The 15014-nt window shown below is 40.8% G+C and overlaps 1 protein-coding gene across 1 annotated transcript in view; it reads left to right on the top strand.

Annotated features, from left to right (window-relative positions):
- Positions 1-14637, top strand: part of Ccdc122 (coiled-coil domain containing 122) — a 56350-nt gene extending 41713 nt beyond the window's left edge. Inside the window, exon 6 of the mRNA XM_032918142.1 lies at positions 13660-14637. Within this exon, the coding sequence (XP_032774033.1) occupies positions 13660-13857 (198 nt within the window). The 3' untranslated portion in view covers positions 13858-14637. The remainder of the gene's footprint in view (positions 1-13659) is intronic.
- The last annotated feature ends 377 nt before the right edge of the window (positions 14638-15014 follow it).

Below are 15014 nucleotides of genomic sequence, written 5' to 3'. Positions count from 1 at the left end.
ATGGAGAGATGGTCCAGGAGTTAAGAGCTTTTATGGGGAACCTGAGTTTGGTTCTCAGGGCCCATATCATCTCTCAATTGCTTGTCACTTTCAGCTCTGGGAAATCTGATGGCCCTGGTAAGATAACACGGTAAAAAATCATTAATCAGTAGAAAGTACAAATGTTGAGTATTAATTTTATTTATTAATTATTATTACTATTATTATTGGGTTATTTTTGGTTCCTGGAATTTTCTAAAAACTATGTAGGATATGTATTGCTATAAAGCAGTCAACAATATTACTGCTACACCTTAGCTTCCATCACCCTACTACAGCTAATGAGCATTTAACCAGTCTCATTATTAAAAGAACTCTTGAAATAAACACCATACTATAAAATACTTTTGTACCAGGAATTAGTACTAGAGAATTATAAGATCCAGGCTCAGTTACTTTCTCTTAATAATTAAGTAATATTGAGTTCCTTAGTAATATACTTTCTCTTAATAATTATGAACAAAAATGTGTCTACATTTGAAATAATTTTATATTGTTTTATAAACTTACCCCCTCATGATGTTATTTAGGTCAATACTAAATTTGGCCTTACAAGGAACTTCAGATTTGCACTTACAAAGCCTTGTCTGTAATTCGAACTGCATATGTGAATGAAATGCCAAGGTCCTCAATTGCAAACACAGTTAGAACGCTGATGAGCTGAGATTTCAGCATCTGATCTTAAGTTTCAAGCTAACGTGGAGCCCTAGTAGTAAAGACAACTGTATTTCACCTCTCTGTTCCCAAATACATGATAGGAGCAATGTAAAGGAGGAAGAGATTATCTTTGCCTACCAGTTAGAGGGTATGGTCCTTGGTGACGGCTATTCCTGGTTGTCAACTTGACTACATCTGGAATGAACTACAATCCAGAATTGAAGGGCACAACTCTGATCCAGATCTTGAGGTTGGAAGACACAGGCTTCTTACCCAGATCTTAACATGGAGATCTTGAGGCATAGTGGCCATGAAAAGTTGAGGCCCAGGCAAGGTAGTACATGCCTTTAATCCCAGGAGACCGAGGCAAACAGATCTCTGAGTTCAAGGCCAGCCTGGGACAAAGTAAGTTCCAGATCCAGGTATAGTAGTACACTCCTTTAATCTGGGTCACGCCTCCTGTTGGAGGCTTATATAAGGACTTTGGAAGAAGACTCACTCTTTGTCTGTTTGCACTTACTTGCCAGCACATCTGTTGGAACCCCCTTCTTCAGGATTCCAGCTTGTACAGAAGATCAGGTGAAACAATTAGCTGTGAGGCTGAACAACTACTACAGTTTTAGACTTCCTATTCACAGCTGCCTACTGTTTGGTTAGTTGGACTACAGACTGTAAGTTATTGCAATAAATTCCCTTTATGTAGAGAGACATTCCATAAGTCCTGTGACTCTAGAGAACCTGACTAATACATCCTTCATGACAGGGAAGACACAGCAGAGTTCATAGCAGAAGGAACATGCAGTTGGCACTCCCCACATCTTGCCTGCAGACTGGATACAGAGAGCTCCTGCTGGAGGGAGGACCAGGCCGAAACTCTCTAAGGGCCACCATTACTACCCTGTGCCGACCAGGTAGCTTCCATGCTCAAATTGTCCAATAGTTTCTCAGAGCAATATCATGAGCTGGGAAACAAATATTCAAACACAGGAGCCTATGAGGACATTTTCCATTCAAATTATAACATCCATAACTGAGACAGAGGCTAGTCTAAAGACCTAAACCTCAGGACAAAACAGAAATAGAAACACTACTAAGTATTAAAACCTTACGAATTCAGATGGTCACCAATAGTTTAATTGAGTTAATTGAATTAACTTTCAGTAAAAATAATAAAATTCAGAGTTTGCAACATGTGAGTCCTATTTGTTACTAATAAAACAATAGTGGAGAGAGAGAAAGGGCGACTCATAACTAGAAGATGCGGAAGGGCTGAAAACACAGTTCTGCTTGTCTCAAGAGTTGGTAGAGAGTGAGAACTGCTGTAGGCATCTCCAGGGAAACAGTCAGTGTCCTGCTGGATATGATGAGAGAGGATGAGACCTGCCAAGGAACAGAACCACGCAGAAATCAAAATGCACAAGAGAAATTATCGAGATGAAAAATTTGACAGAGTGGCACTAATAGTGGATTAGACACAACAGAATGCAAGGTTTCCTCCAATCTAGAACACAACTCAAGTCACTGGTCAAAGCACCGAGAGAAAGAGGAGCGAAAAAATAAAGAAATTGAAACAGCCCAGAGACCTTGGGACCAGATTAAACAATTTGACATCTGTATACTTTTAGTTCCAGAAATGAAAAAAAGGGGAAAAAAAAGGAAAAGATGAAAACATTGAAGAAATATTGGCCAAGAATCTAAACATGTATAAAGTATATCTTGAAGATAAATTCTCAGTAAATTCTAAGCAGGACAAACAGAATAAAAAGTATCTGAGGTCATTAAGGTTATTAAAACTAAACACAAAGAACAGACTTGACAGAAAGCATAAAACCATCGACTACACAAGATTGATGATAATTAATTTTTTTAAAGTCAAAAACATCGATGGTAGTCAACAACAGAAAGCATATTGAAGTGTTAAAATGAAAAAACCCTATTGAAAAGAATTTTATCTTTTATGAAATGCTTTTTTCTTAAGGTGAAATAATGAAATTTTTAAATAAGCATAAGCTGGTAAGCCTTGTTTCTAGTATATTTTCACTAAGAAATGCTAAATAACATTATTTGGCTACAGGAGGTGGCCACTTCAGGTTCCATATCCCCATGGCTACAGCTAAAGTCACCTCATAGACTCCTGGGAGCCTTCCTCATCCCAGGTCTCTGACGTGTCCTAGAGATGCCCCTGTCCCACTCTTCCTCCTGCAGTCCCCGACTTCCATTCATTCTCCTGGCCCGTGGCCCTCTCTCCTATCTCTTCACACTTGATCCTGAACACACCCCTCCCCCTCCTCATCCCCTCTCCCACACACTTCCCTCTCTCCATCTGCCTCCCTTCTCTTATGAGTGAGATTCAAGCATCCTTGCTTGGGTTGCCCTTGTTTAGCTCCTTTGGATCTGTGGAGTGTAGCACGGGAATCCTGTACTTTTTGACTAATTCCCACTTATAAGTGACTACAGACTATGTGTCGTTTTTGGGTCTGGGTTATCTCGCTCTGGATGGCATTTTCTAGTTCTATCCATTTGCCTGCAAAATTCATGATGTTCTTGTTTTCAATAGCCGAGTAATACTCCATTGTGTAAATGAACCATGTTTTTTTGTGTCCATTCTTCAGTTGAGGGACATCTGGGTTGTTTCCAGTTTCTGGCTATCATGAATAAGGCTGCTGTGAACGGAGTAGAGCAAGTGTCCTTGTGGAATGGTGGAGCATCTTTTGGGTATATGCCCAGGAGTGGTATAGCTGGATCTTAAGGTAGAACTATTCTCAATTTCTGAGAAAATGCCAAATTGATTTCCAGAGTGGTACAGGTTTGCACTCCCACCAGCCGTGGAGGCGTGCTCCCCTCCTCCACATCCTCAACAGCCTGTGCTTTCTCATGAGGGTTTGTTTTGTTTTGTTTTATCTTAGCCATTCTGATGGGTATAAGATGGCATCTGAGGTCATTTTGATTTGCAGAGAAATGCTAAATAACATTTTCAATGCAGAGAGCAAAAGACCCTGCAGAGGACTTGAAGTGGAAAATAGGCAGGGACTATAAGTACTATAAGAGTACTATAAGTACTCTAAGGGAGTACTTTTCTTGAATTGCTTACAAGTTGGTTGAAGAGCTTCTAGGTATCACAGCATAGTCAACCACTTCTGAACAAGCGGATGGTGGGAAGAAGTGACACACACACCTGGACCACTATCCTGCTCAGAACAGCAATTTCTGCCATGCCCACCACTCGTCCTTAGACACTGACAGTTGACCGAGTGCTGACACACTGCAGGCAACTCAGCAGCTGCAGCAGGAGCCCCAGTCTGGGACACTCCCCGTGCACTCTGACCCTCTCTGTACCAACCTAGAAAGTGTATGTGCTGGCAGACAGCGCACAGAAGCTGTACCACAAGTGAGTTTCTGCTGTAAAAGGACTGTTCTTTCCTACTACTGCTCCCAGAAAGAGCCCGACAGGAGCACCACAAAGGAGCCCTGGCATCCCAGCCGATGGTGGGCATTGGATGCCAGACCCATAGCCACCATGCCTGTCCCTGCCTTTGGAGGTCCAAAGCCAGGAGATGGACATTTATAGAATACCCATCTGAAAGGCCACACCGACTTCACTGGAACTGTTGATCCCATCTCCTGTGAAGACTGATACAAATGGCAATACTAGAAAAGGGAAGAATTTCATATCTCACTGAGTGGAAAAATGGGACCAACGTCTTCTATTGCAGGTTATTGTCACTTTCTTTGTTTTTGGTTGTTTTGTATCTAAGTGTGTAAGTTTTGGTTTTACAGTGTTTTTGTTGTTTGTCCTGCCTTAGTTTTTCTCTTTCCTCCCCCCACAATGAGTTAGTAGTTTAGTTTCTCCTTCCTTTGTGTATGTTATACTTATTTGCAGTTTGGTCCATTGTCAAGCCACTGTGGTTTTGCTTTGTCTCATCAGAATAGGTATCTCTTGCTAACTCACTTTCCCCCACATACTTACCTGCAAGTTTCCACTTACATAGTCTCTGCCTCTCCTGCCTCACTGTCTTCCTGCCTCACCCGCCTTCCTGCCCTCTCCTTCGCGCCTTACATGTTACTCTTTCCCATCCTTTGCATTTTACTACTTGGTGCTAGTACATCTTGCCCTAGAAAGGTCTGTAAACTACATTTTCTCCAACCAGTGCTCTATCACCACGGTTAATGAAGAAAAATGAGGAAACAGGTCTCCTACAGCTAAGCAAAGAACAGGAGTACTGATAAATAAAGTAAGAGGTTTCATGGTATCCCTCACCCCATGGGGAGGCATTTTGGGATGTAACAGTGGTTAGTGCTTGTCTTTATTCTTTGGTTCTTTGTTCCCTCTCCCCAAATGTTATCTATGAATCCTCCAAGAGGGATTCATTCAAGAGCCCATCCCCTCCAGTTGTTAGGAGACCCATATGAAGACCAAGCTGTAAATCTGTTGCATATGTATAAGGGGCCTAGGTACAGTTCATGCATGTTCTTTGTTCTTAGTGAACCCCCATGGACCCTGTTAGTTGGCCTTGCTGGTCTTCTTGTGGTATCCTGGAGGCCCCCAGCTCCCTCAGTCCTTCCCCAGATTTTTCCACAAGACTCCCTGAGGTTTACTGTTTGACCGTGGGTCTCTGTATCTGCTGGATGAAGCCTCTGAGTTGCATAGTAACAATAAACAAACAAACAAACAAACAGACTTTTTTAAAGTAGGGTTAAGGATGAAATGGAGTAGAGCAAGTGCAGATCTAATGTATACAGTCCAGGGAATGAGGAGGAGGAACACTGGGTCTTATGCCAGAGGAGACCTAGTCTAAGATGGTGTCTGTGGAGAAGCTCTGGTAAACCACATAATGTACGAAAAACTTGGCACTCAGGCATGCATGGGAAAGCTGTGCAGGCAAAGCACTACCAAGTGCCAAGGTCTTACACTGGGACTGCGCTTGGGCTCCGGGGGCAGACATGTAAGACATGTAGTACAGTGGAGGCACGGAGACTAAAGTCAGAAGAGAGGAGATCCATGTGGGAAGCTCTGAGGTCTCCCATGTTTTAGTGTAGTTTCGGTTCTACCCCTAGTTCTTTTGTTTTTATTTCTGCCACCTAGCAATGGTAGCTGAATAAGAAGAGCAACCACACATTCCTTACAAGCAAACACATTTTATGCTCAATAGAATCATCACATTCTTGGTTACTCAATGGTTTTCAAATCTCAATAGTAGGACAGCTATCAGTCATAATGCCACCTGGAGGGGCTGTAAGAGGCTCACCAGGTGACCTTTCCTTCATTAAGTCACCTCTAGACCAAAACTCGCTTTCAGCCTGCAGACTTAGAAATTTAACATTATCATCATCTTAGAGTCAGGTATCCCATATTATTACAAAAAAAGCAAAGTTTCAAGGAGATGGGTAATTTATGTGAGTCACTGCTTCTCCTTAATGGAAAAACACCTTGCTGAGAAAGCCACATTATTACAAGATTGGTACATGCACAAAAATCAAGTCAATCACATACACCTCAGTGTTCTTACCTATAGGCAAGTCTGTGGGGGCATTTTCTTGATCACTGATGTGGGAGGGTCTAGCTCATTGTGGGCAGTGCTATCTTTGGTGGGCGGTTCTGGGAGGTATAAGAAGGCATGCTGAAAAAGTCACAAGGCGCAAGCCAGTAAGCAGCAGGACCCTCAGTTGAAGAAATGAATTCCTCCATAGCCCCTTCTTCAATTCCAGCTCCTGCTCTGATTCTGTTTCTGATGGACTTGTGCCTGGGATAGGTGAACTAAAGAACCCTTTACTCTTTTGGTCAGTGTCTTATCATAGCAGCAGAAAGCAGCATGCATTGTCATTAGCCTATTCTTTGTGCTCTGTTTCTTACTATGCCATTTCTGACAATGGGTTACTTTTCTAGCTATAGTAGCATCTGCTGTGATAGCTAGCTGTAGTTGCTAAAGACTGTATAATTCATAACTTCATTACTGAAGGATAATTTCACAACTGACCTAGTTTGCAACTCTGATAAAACTTATTGACCATTTTCTGCATCTAGGAACATGAATGTAATCCTATTCAGTAACTATATTTTAAAAAATATATTTTGTTAAATAATTAATGAAAACACACATAGTAGATACAGAATTTACAAAAGAATGTTGTATTGGTTAGTCTTTATCATTTTGACATAAGCTAGAGACACCTGGGAAGAAGGATCCTCAGTTGAAGAATCTCTTCCATCAGATTGGCCAGTGCACATATCCGTGGAAGCATTGTCTTAATTGCTAACTGATAAAGGTGGGGCCAGACCACTGTGGGTGGTCCCATCCCCAGGCAGGTGGGCCTGTGCTGTTAGGATAACTAAGCAAGCTAGCACAACATTTCCCCAGGGTCTTGTTTTAATTTTTTTCCTCCAAGTTTCCTGGTTGAGTTACTACCCTGAAATTGTTTTTTGTTTGTTTGTTTGTTTTGGTGTCTAGTCTGTTGAGTTCTTTCTATATCCTGGATATTAGCCCTCTAGCAGATGTGTAAAATCTTTTCCCATTCTGTAGGCTGCATCTTTGTCCTAATGAGACTGTCCTTTGCTGTGCAGTGTCTCAGTTTCATGAGGTTCCATTTATTAATTGTTGGTTTGGTGCCTGTACTATCAGAGTCCTGTTCAGGAAGTTGTGTCCTGTACCAGTGAGCCCAAGGCTATTGCCCACTTTCTCTTCTATGCGTTCAGTGTGTCTGGTTTTGTGTTGAGGTCTTTGGTCTATTTAGAGTTGTTTTCCAGGTAATACATAAGGATCTATTTGGATCTTCTACCTGTGGCTATTCAGTCTGACAGCACTGCTGTCAGAGATGCTGCCTTGTTTCCCAGTGTGCGATTCTGCCATCTTTATAACAATCACATGCTCATGCATGTGTGGACTTATGTCTGGTCTTCATTTCAATGCTCGTGATCAAGCTGCCTGGTTTTGTGCCAATGTCAGAATGCTCTTATTGTACAGTTTTGTAGTACAGCTTGGAACTGGGCTAGTGATACCTCCCCCAGTCCCTTTATTATTCCAGATTGTTTTAGCTGTCCTGAGATTTTGTGTTTAAATTTTCTTGTCTCTGCTGAGACTTGCTTTGTGTCTGAGTATATGGTCTATCTTGGAGAAAGTTCCATGAGGTGCTGAGGAGAAGGTATATTCTTTCATGTTTGGATAAAGTGTTCTATAAATATGTTAGGTCATTTGACTTGTGATATCAGTTAACTCCAGCATTTCTTTGTTTATTTTTCCCTGGGTTACGTGTCTGTTGTCAAGAGTAGGGAAATGAAGTTTCCCACTAACAGTGGTGTGAGAGTCAGTATGTGATTTTAGTTGTAGTAATAGTTCTTTTATGAACTTTGGTACCCTTGTGTTTGGTACATAGATGTCAAGAATTGGAATGTCTTCTTGGTGGGTGTTTTTGTTTGTTTGTTTGGTTGGTTGGTTTTTGTTTTTGTTTTTGTTTTTTTTTTTTGTTTTTTTTTGTTTGTTTGTTTTTTCTGATGAGCATGTAGTTTTCTTTCCTATTCTGATTAGTTTTTGTTTGAGGTCTATTATGTCAGGTATTAAAATGGCTACACCAGCTTGCTTTTTAGATCCATTGTTTGGAATATCTTAGGTGATGTCTATCCTTGATGTTAAAGTATGTTTCTTAGGTGTCACAGGCAGATGGGTCTTATTTTCACCTCCATTCTGTTAGTCTGTGTTGTTTTATTGGGGACACGAGACCACTGATGTTGAGAGATATCAATGACAATGTTCGCTGGTTTCTGTCATTTTGTTGTTACTTGTAGCGGTGGTGGTGGTGTGTGTGTTTGCTTCCCTCCTTTTGATTTGCTGGTCTGGGATTATTTATGCTTTGGTTTGTCTCGGGTATAGTTAACCTTTTTGGTTCGAGTTTTCCTTCTGGCACTTTCTTTAGGGCTGGATTTGTAGATAGATACTATGCACATTTTGGTTTATCATAGGATGTCTATGTTCTCTATTGTGATTGGAAGTGTTGCTGGCTATAATAGTCTGGCGTCTGTGAGCTCAGAGCATGCAGCACACCTTCACAGGCCCTTAGCTGGTTTAGTTTCACAGGTCTGTCCTTGAATGTTATTTGGTCTTTTACCCTTGAAACTTTTCATATTCTTTGTTCTATACAGTCAGTGTTTTGGTCATTACATACAGAAGAGATTTTCTTTTCTGGTCCTGTCCATCTGGTGTTTTGTGTGCTTCATGTACTTTGACAGACATTTTCTTTTAGATTGGGGAAACTTTTTTCTATGATTTTGTTAAAGTATTTTTTCAGGGCCTTTGACCTGGGTTTCCCTTTCCTCTGTTCCTATTGTTCTTAGATTTGTTCTTTTCATAATGCCCTGGATCTCCTGGATGTTTCATGCCAGGAGATTTGTAGACTTAACATTTTCCTTGACCAAAATATCCATTTTTCTCTGTCATATCTTCAAAGTCTGAGATTCTCTCTTTCCTCTTTTCTATTCATTTTGTGAGGTTTGCCTCTGAGGTGCTTGTACGGGTACATAAATTTTTAATCTCCAGAGTTGGCTTAGTTTGTGTTTTCTTGATTGATTTTAGTTTCACTTTCAGGTCTTGAACTGTTTTATTCATTTCCTTACACTATTTGTATTTTCATAGATTTCTTTAAAGGATTTATTCATTTACTCTTTACGGATCTCTATCATCTTTATAACAGCTACTCTAACATTTTCCTCTTTTGCTTCAGCTATGTTGGAATACTCAAAGGCTGCTGTCGTAGGTTTGCTGTCATAGGTGTGCAGGCTCTAGAGGAGACATTAGTGTCCTGGCTGTAACGGATTGTTTTTATGCTGGCATCTAGGCATGTGGAATTAGGAAAATTGTAATTCTAGGTGCTGTTATCAGGGCTTCTTTTTGTCGGGTGGGTGTTTTGTTCCTTGGTTTCTGTTTCCTCTCTGGTTCTTAGGGGAGTGTGGTGGCTGTGTTTTGCATGGTAGGCAATTTGTCCCGAGACCAGGTAGGTGTGGCCAGTGGGGATTCCATCCAAAATATGTTTCTAGGTAGTGCAAACTGAACTTAAGAATAGAGTTGGGATAGAGAGGGGAGGGAGGGAAGCAGGGTGTTCCACCAGAATCTGCTTGGTTCCCTGGGAATAGGGCAGAGAGTGAGGAGAGACTACAACAGAAGGTCGTCTACAGTGTTGGGGATGAGACCAGGGGGTTGGACTTGGAGGAATGGGGGCAGAGGTGAAGATTTTCAGTTGGCTTCACTTGCTTCACTTGTCAGAGCGGCCTGTGGGCTCCCAGGGAGTTCTACTGCAGTTGAAGTCAGGGATAAAGCAATGGGTGGGGTGGGAGGTTAGTAGGGTGATCCACTGGAGATGGGTGGGGGGAGGGAAGAGGGACTGCAGCAGGTTTTCTGCTACAGAGTTAGGGGTGAGACTGGGGGATTGGATTGGAGGAGCTGAAGGAGAGGTGAAGATCTCCAGTGAGCCTACCTGTTTCCCTGGTCAAAGTCTGTATTAATCTATTTTAAATCCTTATGAAGCCATTTTTGTTTTGCTAACATATCAATGAGCCTGGTTTGCTAAGTAGCATGCATTATCTAAATTTGCAAAATTAACAAGAATTGTATATATGTATGTATGCTTATAATACATAGTTTATTACGGATTATCTGAAGTGTTATTGACAAGTTCTTACTTTGATTTTATATCAGTATTTTGAAATGTTTATGTTGCCATTCCAGTTCTTCTGCTGTTGATGCATAGTGATATTTCAACATGATTGCTTCCCTTGGTCATCATATCTTATTTTGTGTGTTTAAAAATATTTTCTATGAAGATGGAATAGTCTATAGTATTGATTATACTACCAAAAGTCTCCAGTCTGTAGGCACAGGAAAGATCCCTGCGCACTACTAGAGGGGCTGAGAAAGAGGCAGAAGGAGGGGAGATTGAGCATGTGGTCTGATCTGGGTACTCGTAGTAAAGCTGAGAAGCAGAAAGGAAGAGAGGTTGGGGACAGTCTAGAGAGTCTTTGTTCCCAAAGCTCTCTTCAGCTGTTAGATATAGACAGCAAATCAGTTATTGTCACATACTGGGCAAATTCAAATTTAACAACTTGATACTTCTTTGAATTTACTTAAGCTGCCACATTCTATCTTGTTGCAGTACTCAACTGTGTGTTACATAAATAATATAATTATATATGTTTATAATTATACACACTACAAATAATAGGTATCTATCTCAGCCCTATTATTACATAATTGTATTGCTTTATTTAAGATAAACATGGGGTTGATGAGGAAGGTCAGTGAGTAAAAGCACTTGCTGTCAAGCTTATATCCCAGAATCCACATGGTGGAAGCTGAGAACCAATTCCACAATTTGTCCTATGACTTTCACACATTTGTTCCATCACACACACACACACACACACACACACACACACACACACACACACACACACACACACGCATTACGACACTGCCAAATAAATGTAACAATAAATGTTTGACAATGAGATATCATCTCAGATCCATAAGCATGGCTGTTAACAAAAATGGCAAATAGTAGTAAATATCTGAGGATGTACAGAAATAGGAACCCTCATATATCACAAGGGGAACGTAAAATGTTGCTGGCATTCTGGAAAATAGTTCTTCAGGAGTTAAACATGAAATTACCGCAATGCCATACCTAGGTTTATGGCCAAGAAAGGTGAAAACATAGGTGCACACCCAGACTTATACATGAATAGTCTTAATAATATGATCATGATAACTAAACCTGGGAAACAACTCAATGTTCATCAACAGTTAGACTAGAAAAGTGAAGTGTGATCCATCACACAATGGAATATTGTTTGACAGTAACAAAGATGAAGTACTGATATCGTCTACACCACAGCTGATCCTTAAGTAGATTATGCTTGGTGATAAAAGCCAACCACAGAGAAAAACTCTGGTAGGATTTTAATTATATGAAGTGTCAAGAATATGCAAATGGGTAACAGGGAAATTAGATTAGCAGTTGCCTAGTGCAAAGAGTGGGGTAGGAAATGGAGTTAATTGTTAATGGTTACTTGTGTTCTTGGGAGGGCAATGAAAATGCTCTAAACCAGATATTGGTCATGTTTCTATAGTTCTGTGACCATGCTAAAAGTAATTTGTCTGGATTGTATGTGAATTGTTTAACTATCACAACATGTTTCTTGGGTACTGACCTGTGTGTTTTGCATCCTGGAATCCTGACTAGGGACATCCACACATGAACATGAAGCCAGGATCAAGTTGGGGAGTCTGCTACTTCCAATGCAGGCTGCCTACTGTCACCATAATCAGAACCTCAATATGTCTGTTAGGTACAGGGAGAGGGGTTAGCTGCTCTTGGTAGGAGGTCTCTGTGGACAACTCTCTGGCTGTGAACATCCAGGAGGAGGAAGCATCAGTCGTTAGTCTTTGAACATTCTAGTCAGATTTTGGCACCCCTCTTCAGGCTGGCCATATGGAGAACTGGTATCCGTGACAGGGCTATGCCCATCTCAACAAGATATGTTCACTCAGAATTTCATTAACTGACACTTCCTTTGCCTTTAACAAATGAGATAGGTGTTCTTTGTATAGTCAGTTCGAATATAGGAATTTTTGTTTTGATTTGATTTTTAACTTTCTATTACTTGGGGGTTTGTGCTATTATTACTTTTAAAGAATCCTCATACATGAGTATTATTACATCTTTTCCACCCCATACTCTCTACTCTAAGCCCTCCCATGACCTCCTCACTCGCTCTCCATTTTATGACCAGCTCTTCTGTAATTATTAATATGTTTGTTTAGGGATGACTGCTTGGGATTTGATAACATACACGGGGAGCTTGTCCCTGGAGAAAATTAAAGTTTTGTAGTAGTAATGAAAGTGATTTTATGGTTGAGGGTCACAACAACATGAAGATCTGTATTAAACAGTCCCAGCATTAACAAGGTTGAGAACCACTGTCTTAGATCTTTTATGCTAGATATAGAAAACACAACCATTTCTCTTAACCATGTGATAAGACAGACATCAGGGCAATTACATTCAACTGAGTGTAATAGGACGTGGGTGATTCATGAACTGGTAAGTCCTCAGAGCCAGAGGAGCAGAAAGCTGGGAGTGGTGAGGGCCTGCACCACTGCTGGACACAAATGGAGTGAGATGCAGAAGCAGCTCCCCTGGTCCTGTTCCGAATGGGCGTGGTCTTACCTGCTGGCAGCTGTGCATTGCTGCAGCATGGCGACTGTGCTGTGTGAGAATCAACTGTGCTGCCAGGGCATACTTTTAAGTTAAGCTCTCAGTTTAGATACCAGAACTGCATTTCAGAAGACAGGAAGCGATAAGGAGGCAACTCCAGGCCACATTCACTTAACATTGGACAACTCCTTTGACAAGCAGAAGGTATGACATCACAGTGCTGAATTCCAGTTCAAATCCCAAACATTGCTACTTGTTAGCTTTGAAACTGTGTTCAAATTACTCTGATTTGTCTGATTTGCAGTTTCTCCTCTCTCTCTCTCTCTCTCTCTCTCTCTCTCTCTCTCTCTCTCTCTCTCTCCCTCCCTCCCTCCTTCTCTCTCCCCCCTCTCCCTCCCTCTATCTCTTTCCTCTCTCTCCCTCTCTCTCCCCTCTCCCTCTCTCTCTCTCTCTCTCTCTCTCTCTCTCACTCTCTCTCCCACACACAGAAAGAGAGAGAGGGAGGACACAGAGAGAGAGAGAGAGAGAGAGAGAGAGAGAGAGAGAGAGAGAGAGAGAGAATAGTATCCACAACATAAGGTATTGTGTTTATTTTATGTAGAAAACATTCAGCATTGGTAATAGTTGACTGTTTACATAATTCTTGTTGATTATTTACAGTGAATTATTTCTAATTGAGTGCTTCCCTCTAGAGAAGCCAGAGTATCTGTTCTGAGCATTGATTCATGCTCACAAGCACTGTTTATGTGTACTGTTTTCTAACAGGTACAGCATAAGAGATATGCCGCAATTCTTAAGCGCTTGCGCTGTCAGGTGCACAGGACTCAGTTAAATAGGAGGAAATGGCAGTGGAGCATCCAACACCTGGAAAAAACTGCAGCTGAGTTAAAAACGCGAATCAGGGAGAAGGAAAGCAGTGGAACACAGAACAGGCCAGCAGCATTGTGGGAGAGAATACTGTGAAGATCCTCTGGACTCTTAACAGCCAGCACACAGCATCGGAGCCCTATCTCAATGACAGTCATTTTTCTTTGTCTTCCTCCTCTTCCTCCTTTTTCTATGTTGAATTGGTTGTTTATTGGTTAAAGTGCCTTCCTGTCTATAGAGCACAGCATAAGGTAGACAGTAGCAGTGTTTGCAGGAAGCTAGCAGAAAAGTATATGTGCATATTCCAAAGGTGCACTCCTGAATGCTTGTTTGTAACTGTTGAAGTCACTGGCTTACAAGTTAAAAATTTAGAGGAAACAATTGGATTTTTAATGACTTAAGTTGCTAAGATAAATAGTTGTCTGTTTAAGATTTTTTCTACAACTGTCTTCAAAGTAGCCCTTAAATATTAATATTCATGATAATGCCATTATCTGTTCTATTGTTTCCTCTTTTCTCCAGGAGGTAGCAATCATTTTCCTTTGTTATTAAATAACATATATTAGAGTGTTACAGTACATAAGATTGGTGTTTACTCTTCAGTCTATAAATTCTTTATTCCTATATTGTGACTAAAATAAAGTTATAGCATCGTACTAGGCAGGCAAACAACAAAACTCTTCAAAGAGGTATTTTTCCACACTGAAAGGCAATTGTTTTGTCAATGGCAATAAATTGAATGTAAAACACCTCTGAAGATAAGATTGCTCTCTTTCATGCTCTGTTGATCATAACTACAGAAAAGCAAAACTGTAATTATTAAAGACATGGTTTTAAAGTATTCACTTGTAGTATTAAAGACTTTCAAAGAAGCAACATTGAAAAGATGTTTTGAATTCATCTTCCTACTCTCCTGTGTGCCTACCATTGAGTAAGTGTGTAGCCTATAGAAAGCCCGATGCTAGGAATCTCATTCTGCCCAGGGTTATTAGTCTGAGCAGAGGTGAGCATGGCTTACCACAGCTAACAGTTCAAATGCTGCTCCTGTAACATGACCAGCTTTGTCCCATCACTCCTCAAAGGAGCACCTACAAATAGAAATGGTTAAGCTTACAGTCTGTGCTCAGCCGGAGATAAGGTTGAACCAGGTGCTGCAAGTCTAGATGTATGTTAGCATAATATGCACTTAAAAGTTATAGTTTTCTCATCTCCTTTTGAGTTTTTAATTGTGATTGCTAACAGCTTGAGTTATC

This window comes from Rattus rattus, chromosome 12 (genome assembly GCF_011064425.1).
Source record: "Rattus rattus isolate New Zealand chromosome 12, Rrattus_CSIRO_v1, whole genome shotgun sequence".
Lineage (NCBI taxonomy): Eukaryota > Metazoa > Chordata > Mammalia > Rodentia > Muridae > Rattus > Rattus rattus.
Note: the sequence above shows the minus strand (reverse complement) of the source record. Positions and strands in the feature narration are given on the sequence as shown.